At 40.3% G+C, this 12489-nt stretch overlaps 1 protein-coding gene and 1 pseudogene across 1 annotated transcript in view; one reads left to right on the top strand and one right to left on the bottom strand.

Moving 5' to 3' along the window:
* The first annotated feature begins 231 nt into the window (after positions 1-231).
* The window catches only part of LOC145971779 (uncharacterized), a 55756-nt gene continuing 43498 nt past the window's right edge, over positions 232-12489 (top strand). The window contains exons 1-2 of the mRNA XM_083099826.1: positions 232-275; positions 556-1906. Of these exons, the coding sequence (XP_082955952.1) occupies positions 232-275; positions 556-1372 (861 nt within the window). The 3' untranslated portion in view covers positions 1373-1906. The remainder of the gene's footprint in view (positions 276-555; positions 1907-12489) is intronic.
* Positions 5321-6078, bottom strand: LOC145971780 (uncharacterized; annotated as a pseudogene).

Below are 12489 nucleotides of genomic sequence, written 5' to 3' on the forward strand. Positions count from 1 at the left end.
TATATATGTATATATATATTATATTATTATAATAACTTTATTATAAGAAATGTTTTTTTAAATAAAAAGAGATTTTTATATTTATTATTTTATTTTAGTCATGTATAAAATTTAATACATTTTGATTATTTTTTTGCACAAGAAGTTAATCCAATTTTACCCCCCGAATGGGTCTCCACCTTGGCGTGGTGGAGGGGCTTACGGTCGCATCCGGGCCCACCCGTTTAAGGGATGGAGCCGGGTGCAACCAACGAAGAGGGACCCCCCAAGCCAAGGTGTCAATGAAACCGTGCCGACGGCTGCGTGGCGCAGGGGGTGCTGCGTCTCGAACGGTTCCCCCGGATACCGGGCGACCTCCGGGGTATCTAGCCACGCCCCAGCCATTCGCGGCTCTGGTTGGGTGATATCGCGCTTCCGCGGTACTCGTGGGACATACATGGATACTGACAGACAAAACAAAGACACGACAATGGACAAAGTCCTCCAGGGCGTGGCTTCCCTAGGGAGCGAACGACCGGAGGAAGGCAACTCAGGGGAACCTAAAACCTGAGTCAGGTATAGCGGAGCTGCTAGAAGACGCTATAAGAAACAGCTTCAGAGGGAGGGAAAGGCTACTAAAGACCAAATCCCTCCCGCTGAAGCCGATTCTAGTCCTGGGCCCAGTAGTGGTGGTGCCCCGACTGCGGCGCTTAAACGCGCCCGGCCGGGGAATAACACCCCTCGCCCCAACGATTCTCGCCAGGGCAAGCGACCCAAGATCAATGATCAAGGGTCATATGCCCAAGCGACCAAAGGGCTTATCAGATTAGTCCTCATTTTGGAGGGCTTTCCTGATAAGAAGCTAGGAGCCGCGGACTGTGGACTGATCAGGAAAATGATCAGGGGGCGTATCCTCGAGTTACCCGAGGGCACAAAAGCCCCCACATTCTCCGGCTCCTGGGAAAGAGACGGAGCCTTCGTTTTCGCGTGCGACGATGAGCAGTCGGGGGACTGGCTAAAAAGCTTATCCTCCAAACTGAAAGTGGGGGGAAACTCCCTACGTGTAGTGCCGGTCGATGAGCTGCCTAGGCGCCATCGAGTGGTGGTGCACGTGGAGGAGCCAGACTTGTCTGCTGAGGAAGCCTTGAGGCTCCTCGGCAGACAAAACGCAGGATTGGCGACCGGAGATTGGATCATCCCCAGGGGGAGCGTGAGTAGGGATGCCACGAGCACCCACTTCGCCTGTCTGATTGGGGATCAATTTCTAGACGCCCTGAAGTCCTGCAATTTCAGGCCCAGCTGCAGTCTAGGACGGGCAACCGTTAGGCTGCTTGAAAAGGAATGCGGCAGGAAGCCTGAATCTGTGGAGGGAATACCAGGGGAGACCGCCTAAATATGACGGTCTCCAGGGTACCCATCACCCAAATTAACTTGCATCACAGTAAAGGCGCCTCGGCTATCCTTGCCAGGAGCACTGCTGCGATGCACACACACCTTGCCATTATCCAGGAGCCTTGGCTCCTGAATAATGCCATCAAAGGTTTAGGCGGCTGTGGAACAATTTTCAGAGCCTGCTCGAACCGCAAACTAAGGACATGTATTGTAGCAAAAGGCCTTAATACTACTTTTCTACCTCAGCTTAGCAGCGAAGATCTAACTGTCGTCCAGACGAGCATCAACCTGGAGGAGGGGAAGACAATGGACCTACTCATAGGGTCAGCATACATGCCCTATGATTCCTGCGACCCTCCACCTCAGGACAATGTCAAGAACCTGGTTGCCCATGCGGAGGAAGCAGGGCTCGAACTCCTCCTGGGTTGTGACGCTAACTCTCACCATATAGGTTGGGGGAGCTCAAACACCAATCCGAGAGGGGAGAGTCTACATGACTTCATCCTGGACAAGGGACTTATCATCCTAAACAGAGGTACGGAACCTACCTTCATGGACGCTAGAAGACAGGAGGTAATTGACATTACTATTTGTACCAAGGGCGTGTCTGAACTGGTAGGAGACTGGAGGGTCTTAGATGAACCTTTACGATCCGATCACAGACAGATACGCCTCACCCTTCGCCAGCAACCTACAATCTTGCGGAGGCGAAATCCTAGGAAAACGAATTGGGACGGCTTCAGGCTAGACTTGAAGAATAGATTAATTACCGTTCCGACCAGATTCCATACCAAGGATAACCTGGAAACTGCCGCGGCTTGCTTAAGCAACGCTATCTCGGATGCCTTTGAGGCAAACTGCCCCCTGAAACTTATACGGTCCCAGACCAAAGTCCCCTAGTGGAATAAAGAGCTGTCAAAGCTCAGATCCGAGACCAGGAGACTCTTTAACAGGGCAAGAAATTCTTGCTTGTCTTCGCACTGGGAAGCCTTTAGGAACGCCCAACGCAGGTATAGCAAGGAAATAGTCAGATGTAAACGCAGTAGCTGGAGGGAGTTCTGCGCAAGCATCGAGAGCGCTCCAGAGGCCTCCAGGCTAAACAGAATACTCAGCTCTGACAATCGTACCCAGTTGGGATGTCTTAAGCGTCCCGACACAGGCTACACAGTCAATCTCACTGAATCCATCGAGCACTTTATGGAGACTCATTTCCCAGGTTTTCGAACGGTTGACAATCTTCCTACTGCCCGTGTGAGACCCAGGGAAATTTTTATACCCAGGGATTGGTCACTAGCGGCGAAGATAGTCTATCCCAAAGGTGTTGAATGGGCTGTTAAAACCTTCAAACCTTACAAATCACCTGGACCAGACGGAATTTACCCCGCCTGCCTACAACAGGGCTTGAGCCTCTTGATAGGCCCCCTCGTTAAAGTGCTTAGGGCCAGCATAGCCCTTAGACACGTACCCCTTGTCTGGAGTGGCACTAGAGTCACCTTTATACCCAAACCAGGCAAAAATGGCCATATCCTGGCCAAAGACTTCAGACCCATTAGCCTTACCTCCTTTGTTTTGAAGACACTGGAGAGACTGATAGACAGCCATATCAGGACATACCCCCTTACCATCCGACCACTGGCGCTCTCTCAATACGCCTATAGGGCGGGCAGATCTACGGATACTGCCCTTCATCACCTTGTGAGCAAGATTGAGACACAGCTGGCAACTGGAGGGTAGGAGGCTAGATCCTAGGCCCTAGGATTATTTCTGGATATTGAGGGGGCATTTGATACCACCTCATACACAGCGATTAAAGAGGCCATGCACAGGCATCACATCCCCGAAACTCTGATCGATTGGACACAAAGTATGCTATCGGACAGAGTTCTGACTGTTGACTATGGAGATAAAACTTTGAGTGGTCTCCCGGCCAGAGGTTGCCCGCAGGGCGGCGTTCTTTCTCCGCTCCTGTGGTGCCTGGTGGTAGACGAACTTCTGGTCAAATTACAAGAAGCGGGCCTTCTCGTTTGTGGCTATGCGGATGATGTGGCTACAATCGCGAGAGGCAGCTTTCTCTCAACTCTTAAGGAGCTCATGGATAAAGCACTTAAGATTATTCAAAGCTGGTGCCAAGCCAAAAGTCTCACGGTTAATCCGTCCAAGACCGAGGCCATGATTTTTACCAGAAAATACAAGCCCGAACCTATAGGGCCTTTGAGGCTCTGGGGCAAAGAGCTAACATACACTTCTTCAGTGAAGTACTTGGGGATACATCTTGATCCCAAACTAAGCTGGAAATTTCATCTTGAAGTCAAACGTAAGAAATTTTACACCTCCATGTGGGCATGCAGAAGGGCTGTAGGTAAAACGTGGGGCATTAAACCCAATGTTGCCCTCTGGATCTACAAAGCCATTCTACTACCCCGTCTCACATATGCTGCGGTGGTCTGGTGGCCCAGGGCGGAAAAAGTGGGGGCCAGGAACCTACTCAGAAGCCTACAGGGTTGTTACCTCAGGGCGGCGATGGGGGCCATGAAAACCACCCCTACAGAGGCGCTTGAGATTGCACTCTGTCTTCCACCCCTGGACCGCTTTATTATCAGCACAGCCAAACTTTCTGCTTACAGACTAAAGTGTCAGGGTGAGTGGAGAGGGCGGCATCTTGATCATACCAGGCTATCGTTCCTCCATGAACACCCATTCTCTCTGCTGCAGGATAGAATACCTAGGAAATTCCAGGTCTCTAAGTTCTTCAAAACCCAGATACCTTCTAGGGAAGATTGGAGCGAACCAGAACGAATCTGCCGGCCAAACTGGGACATCTGGTACACGGATGGCTCGGGGGCGGAAGGACGATTCGGAGCTGGAGTCTACGGCTCAAGGACTAACCACAGGGAATCTTACTCCCTAGGGGAGCTGGCCACGGTCTTCCAAGCTGAGGTCCTAGCAATCTTTGAGTGCGCAAACACTTTAACCTCAGTTAAAGCCACTAATAAAAATATACTCATCTGCTCCGATAGTAGAGCAGCTATTAATGCCCTAGCCAAGACCACCACTGAGTCCTCGGTGGTTTGGGACTGCATGCTAGCGCTCAACAGATTAGGTGAATCCAATAGGATCACCTTAGTCTGGGTTCCCGGTCACCAGGGAATTCATGGCAATGAAGTGGCGGACGGCCTGGCAAAGCTAGGCACCCTCGAGGTCCCGGCTAGGCAGGTCGTCGGCGTCCCCTTTACCATAGGTAAAAGGCTCATTAAAGAGTCTCTGAAACGAGAACATCTGGTTTCGTGGGGTCAGGTTCAGGGCTGTCGTCAAGCCAAGTTATTGCTGAATCGACCCCTTTCTAAAAGGACGGATGAACTCCTAACTATGAGCAGGAAAAAGCTCAATATCTCCATTGGCCTGCTCACGGGCCACGTGGCCCTCAGGGTCCATTTATTCAATCTCGGCCTGGCCGAGCGGAAAGACTGCCGACTATGCGGCGAAGAAAAAGAGGACAGCATACACATTTTGTGCTACTGCCTCGCACTTGCTCTCAGGAGATACACACTCTGGGGTCACATGTTCATTGAACCCAGTACTCTACAAAACGTGAGGGTGAGCGATCTACACAACCTTCTTGTAAGGGCCAAATTGGATCGCCACTTATAACCTCAGATAACCACGGGGTTACAGAAGATCTCTTAGATCTAGGTGACATTAGGGACTGACCTAGCCCCACCCGTTCTTATTACTACTACTACTACTACTAATCCAATTTTACGCCTTTTTTTATAATTCATTTGTATTACAGTTTCAGCTGTATTTGTTTCTTTAATTTGTGAATACATATTTGCAATATTTGAAATATTTGAATGAACTAATTTTAAACTTTTTCTTTTTTCTATTGTTTTTTCTCTTTCAATATTATTATTTCTGTTCGTCTGCCTAACTAAAAAAAACATCCGTATTATTAAATAAAAACGAATAATATTCTTAGTAAATTCATAATTATGTTTTTCACAGCCAATGAGAATTATAGGATTTTTTTCTTCGTCAATCAATTCCATTATTTTAAATAATGTATTAATATTAATTTCTCCAGATTTTGTTGCCTGTATTACTCCTTTTTCTAAATTTGACAGCAAATTGAATAAAGCTACCGAAGGATTTATTAAATATCCTTTAGTTTTTATGTGAATTAATTTATGTCTTTCTGGTACACTATCATTTGGTTGTAAAACCAACGCATTCAAACATTCTTCGCAAATAATATTCTTATTATTTATATTCCTAAAAAATCTATTTCCTTTTCTTGCTACATACCCTGCAATGTATGTCAAAATATAATCTGAAGTAGTATATATATGCGAATCATGATCATTAAGAATTGATAGAGCATTTGCTAAAATTTCAGTATTCCTTCCTTTATCCAAAATAGTATCTATTTGACCTATCCATTGTTCTTCTCTTTCTTTCATATCTTTTATATCTTTAATATTTAAAAGGACGTTTATTAAGTCTCCAGTAGATACATTACAACCTTTTGGGGGTTTTATTAGAGAATACATTGATATCAATCTGTACATTTGTGTAAATAACTGAGAGTCGGGATGATCGTTAGAGCCACAACAATTTCGCATTATTCCAAAAAATCTCTATAAAGTAATGTTACGTCCAGACCCTGGAAATGAATGAGCCGTATGGAAGAACGCAACTTACTTACCCCATGACACACTTTATTCGGGCGTGTGTATGGATCGGGTCGAACGAATATGAAGGGCCTGACACAGGTCAGCGACCGAAGGTCTCTTTAACGCTGCGTTTTTAAGCCTATTCGTTCGGTGGTCCCTTTTCGGTAAAGGAATTTAATCCTTCTTACGCGGGATGGGACCTAGTGCGATCTCAGGATTTAGGGAAGAGAACGGGTTAAATAATTAAATTATACATAAAATTAAAAATGCATATATTATATATATATAAAAAAGTAAAGAAAGAAAAAATACATCTTAGCAGTTGTAGCTATGCGTGAGTGGGTATCTGTGTGTGTATGTATATATTCTCGCGGATGTTACAATTGTTCGGAGGTCATCAGTCAGAATATACAGGGAGAAATTTACGTTAAGAATTAGGTTCTGACTGGTTATTACAATATATATATATATATATATATATATATATATATATATATATATATATATATATATATATATATATATATATATATATACAGGGTGTCCCTGAGCATGTGCTCACGCACTTGTGAGGAAGTAGAGCGCAGTAAATTAAATAAAGAAATCCTATTCCATGTAACGATTTTTGTAATAATAATAGAAATATTAATTATTGAAAGTTCATCATAGTTACTTTCAGAGTCAATTTTAAGATTGATAGAGGCACTTTCAGAAAAAACGTTTGATACAAAAGTTTCTTATTTTTTCACATACAATTCGAATCTGTAATAAAAAGTACCATATTCCCCTAAAAAAATTCAACTTCCGATCCGGATGGCGTATTTCCGATCGGAATCAAAATTTGAAAATATCACCATTTCTTTATTTAATTTACTGCGCTTTACCTCCTCACAAGTGCGTGAGCACATGCTCAGGGACACCCTGTATATATATATATATATACAGGGTGTCCTATTTTAACTAGAACAGTAAAATATCTCAAGAACTAAGCCCAGCAAACAAAAATGTTTCAGACAAAAGTTGTATGGTTTCGAGGGGGCCATAAGATGGTATCATTGGTTTGACCTTGAAGAGTTATTTGAAGGTCACATGAAGGTCACCTTCAATTTCTTAAATGGAACCTACTATTTGTCATTGCATATTCTTGTAGCTTATCTCGAGAGCTTTCCAAAACACTATAATTAAGTACCTTTTCGTTAAGTACTTTTTGAGTTATGAGGCTTGAAATAATTTCTTAATTTTACATAAACCGTAAAATATCTTGTAAAATATTCATTTTTCGATTATCTTACCTTAATACTTTTACGTACAAAATAATGAGAGGAATCAACTGGTGTAAAGAAAACACATAGTTGTTTTGAAGAAAAAATATGTAATTTGCAATTAACAATTCCATATTTTTTCTTAAAAACAACTATGTGTTTTCTTTACACCAATTGATTCCTCTCATTATTTTGTACATAAAAGTATTAAGGTTAGATAATCGAAAAATGAATATTTTACAAGATATTTTACGGTTTATGTAAAATTAAGAAATTATTTCAAGCCTCATAACTCAAAAAGTACTTAACGAAAAGGTACTTAATTATAGTGTTTTGGAAAGCTCTCGAGATAAGCTACAAGAATATGCAATTACAAATAGTAGATTCCGTTTAAGAAATTGAAGGTGACCTTCATGTGACCTTCAAATAACTCTTCAAGGTCAAACCAATGATACCATCTTATGGCCCCCTCGAAACCAAACAACTTTTGTCTGAAACATTTTTCTCTCCCGGGCTTGGTTTTCGAGTTATTCTCCATTAAATGTTAAAATGGTCCACCCTGTATATATATATTGAGAATATATATATTGAGAAGAAAATTAAAGGAAACTAATGGGATAGATTGCTTTAAAGAATCTTTGGAGAGTGGGAAAGTATTCGCGAATTCCAATTCTGAAATCCAGAACGAATGGATAAGAATCTCGAGTGATTTATTCGCGAATTCCAATGCTGAAATCCAGAACGAATAAATAAGAGTTATATGGAGAGGGGAATTGAACTGTTAACGATAAATTACTATGGATGGTTACTATGGAATTCTAACTGATCGAGAGTATTATTGATTAAACTCTTATTACTTTAAAGATCTGTAACTCAAACTCTTTAATTACCTAAAGATCGTTTTCGCAATCGCCAATCGAATGGGAAGGAGAAATAAGGACTGAGAGAGGATTTAAACTTATTACTTATAGTGAGCGTTGAAGTGCGTAAACAAATTCAACCCGGCCGGAGCTGGAGGCGCAGGTGTCTGATTGCTGGCTGGTGATGAGGAAGGGCTCGGTTGGTCCGCCGTGTACACTTCACTCACTTCACTTTACTTATTGTGAGACTTAGCAGGATGTGGAGAGTTTATTCACTAATAGATTAGAGGTCGCACTTTTAGAAAAGATAATTTTTTTTCTTCCCCTTTTTTTATCGTATATGAACTGCCGGAAGAGTGTAACCGCCGTAAGAAATTTTACTAGTAAGACTGTGAGTTATTGGATGTAAAACTCTGAACTGCACGGAGGAGTTGGCGTAATATTTTTTAATAATGAACTGTGCTGTGTCCGCGCCTTCGGCTCCCGAGTTTTAAGATTTTTACTCCTCCTCTCTTCTGGATGGTGGGGAATCTTTTTAGGCGAATGAAATAATTTCTATTACTCCCTTCCTAAGGTCAAGGAGCTTGATTTTTAGGAGGAGAGGGGTCTCTTAAGATTTTAATTGGTTAAGCCCTTTGGCTCGAGACTTACAAGTAACACTACTCAAGTGCCATTCGCCGATATTCTTGAAACTTTGCACACACGTAGTACATCGAAAAACATTAAACACGTGTTTTTTTATTTTGGCTAACAAGGCGTTTTAAGGTTAGAAAACGCATTCGAAAGTTTAACACCATTTAGCACAATGCTAACTAACGCTACTCATGAGTGTCATTCTCTTATAGTTTTTACGACATTTCTCTATCATAATTTCATTGTCTGCGTGTTTTTGAGATCGCTAATGACGATTTTGACATCAGTTATATCAATGTAGAGGCTGATGAAAAATGGCAAATTTAATAGTAGTCTTACGAAGGATGTCAAAATGTGACTGGGCAAATATCGGTGGGCAAACTTCTTAACACCCTTCTTTCAAATGACGGAAACAATAAGCAAATCATGAAATTTTAAGAAATTGAACCTTATGAAGACAGGATTATTAGGTCCTTTTAATGTTTCCAATTATACAATCTGACATATAGTAATCAGAACGGCCGATGGTAACTTATATGTTCAAGTTTCGTCTAACATGCTTACGATACCACAATTTGCACATATATTGTCAAAATGAATTATATTTTTATTGCATTTCATTATCATTATTGCAACTTTTGCTAATACCATTCATAACGAATAAGGTTTCATCAATCGTTTTTAAAGGTTGAAATCAGGGAGCAATACGACAGGCTTCTGATTACAATAAGTTATATTCACGAAGTATTATCCTTTTTCATTGCGTATTTTCGAACTACAATTGATAACAATTAGTTTTTCATCGGCACGGCTTTAATATTTTCTACATTGTGTATCTCTTTGAATATAATTTACAACAAATAGGTTTTCATCAGCTGTTTCCACGTCTACTATTTGTTATTAATTGTAATAACGTTAAGTACTATTCTTTCTCTGCGTTTTTCTCGAAAAAATTCATCAAAACATGTCTATGAATCCAAAAAATATTCTTCGTTTACTAACACATAGTTTCAGTGATTCGCAGTATGATGTTGAATCGATTGTGACAGAAGATGAAAGATCATTTGCAGCTTATTTGGAAGATCTCATTAAATCTTCTGTTGGTTCCAACGTGTTCACTGAAACTTACGAAACATTGTGTTATAATGATGACAGCGTAATACCTGATGCTGTTGAAGTCGATGACGATTTTGAAGATGACTTTGAATGTGTTGTTCAAGATGATAAAAAACTGAAAGTTGAGATAGACGTTGATTATAAAAACAGAGCGGTCAAGTTTTGGCGATCTGCTAAAAATGGTAACATGAGCTTTAGTACGGTAAAAAGTAGATTTAAGAGGGTTCCAGATAAAAAAACGTTGTACAGGTGGGAAGCACAAGTAGCGGAGGGAGGCACAAGGAATGAGAAATTGTTTCGTATCAGTACATATGTTTTAGATCAATTCAAAAATGCTATGGAAAAATCACTACCTGTTCATGATTTAGAGTTGAAAAGATGGGCTTTGAAAGCAAGGGATGATGTTAAACTATCAAATAAACTCTTCTCTGCTTCTTCCAAATGGATCCATACTTTCAAAGTGAGACATGGAATAGTATCTAGAAAGATTAACAAGTTTGTTACGAAAACCCAGATAATAAGTAAAGAAACTCTCGTACAGAAGAGTAATGAATTCGTTGCAACAGTGAGATCAGAAATATTATCTATAGGAGAAGATAATGTATTCAATTCTGATCAATCAGGCTTTAATTTAGAATCACATGCAAGGCGTACATTGTCATTTAATGGTACTTTGAAAGTTGAATGCTTGGCTCAATCTATGAATTCACTGACTCACAGCTACACTATACAGCCTTTTATATCTGCAAGTGGGGTCTTAAAATCACCTTTGCTAATAGTGTTACAAGAGACACAAGGTAAATTTGGTCCGATCGTCAGAAACAATATTTATAAAGCTGAAAATATTCTTGTGCTTGCTTCGAAATCTGGCAAACTTTCATCAGATCTTGCTGTAAAATGGTTTGTCGATGCTTTTTTGCCTAATGTTAATGAAGCATCGGCTCTATGTTTAGACTCTTGGACTGAACAAACGGAAGAAAAGTTCGATGTTATAGATAAGCGTGGTAAAAGAGTCAAAATTTTAACTATTTCCGCAGGGACAACTGGTATGATCCAGCCATTAGATGTTTATACATTCAGACCATGGAAGAACTTTCTTAAACATTTCTCGGACTTAATCATATAACTACGACATCAATTTACATTTGAGGAATAACATCTTAAAGATTCAGTCATTGATTCATAACCAGTTCTCATCACCAAGATTTGTAAATTTATTCAAATACGCTTGGTGGAAAAGCGGGTATACTTCAGAAAAACCAGAAAAATGTGCAACACCTGTGGAATATTGCTTCGAGAATTGTGGTACACACTGTAGGTTTTGCACAAACATTTCCATCATAAAATGCGCTTGGTGCAACGAATCTTTATGTATACAACACTTTTTTGCTCCAGACTATAATGCTTCTCCTCACTACTGCAAAAGATACGTGAAATGAAGGCAATATTTTTAATTCCATCCTTTTCTTTTCAGCAAGATATGGGGAGTTAAAATTCAAGTATATGGAGAAGGCCGCACCTTGTTTTCAGTGGCCGGGTCAAATCTCTATCTTGCCTTCACTGGTCGGGTATAGTACCACTATCTTGCCTTCACTGGCTGGGTAGACCTTCCCATTGCCTTCAGTTTCCGCCATTTGGATGCGTCATATTGAATTTTTCATCCGCCACCTCTAGATAACTATTGCCAAAATCGTAATCATGTATCTAATAAACTTCGCAAGTGGCGTTAAATAAAGTTTTTGAAACTTCTGCGATTTTGCCCACCATTTTGTATTTGCCATTCTAAATCTCGTTAAACTAATGTCAAAATCGTCATTAGCGATCTCAAAAACACGCAGACAATGAAATTATGATAGAGAAATGTCGTAAAAACTGTAAGAGAATGACACTCATGAGTAGCGTTAGTTAGCATTGTGCTAAATGGTGTTAAACTTTCGAATGCGTTTTCTAACCTTAAAACGCCTTGTTAGCCAAAATAAAAAAACACGTGTTTAATGTTTTTCGATGTACTACGTGTGTGCAAAGTTTCAAGAATATCGGCGAATGGCACTTGAGTAGTGTTACTTGTTAGCTACAGTGCAGAGATGTATTTTTTAATATTTATTGCGTTTTTACTGAAATATTCCGAATTTGGTTAATCGAAATGATTAACTTTTGGCAGAGAATTTCGCCTTGTGTCAGATACATGGCTAATTTCATTGAATTAATTTAATATCTTTTTAACAGTTAGTACTTGTATAATATTATTTGACCAAATATTTCCTCTGTATCTAAACTACACTTTTGCAAATTTTAAACAAATTCTGAATATTATTTCCATGTGTTTTTGTCATTTGAATCGACGTGGTTATACGTTTCCCATAAGAACACATGTTAATTCGGTGCAAATTAAAATTCTTATAACTTGTGAACGCTTTAGTGAATCGATTTAAAAATTGTACTGAAGATTCTAAACATATGTAAGGACATTCTGTACAATTTTCATTAAATTCTCAATATTTTGAAAATAGGTACAAAACATCCTTAAAACATTGTTTTATAATTGTTATTTTGAAACATTTTTTTAGAAATATATTT

Source organism: Camponotus vicinus, unplaced genomic scaffold (genome assembly GCF_025532165.1).
Source record: "Camponotus vicinus isolate PSW18456_S1 unplaced genomic scaffold, iyCamVici1.0 SCAF_5, whole genome shotgun sequence".
Lineage (NCBI taxonomy): Eukaryota > Metazoa > Arthropoda > Insecta > Hymenoptera > Formicidae > Camponotus > Camponotus vicinus.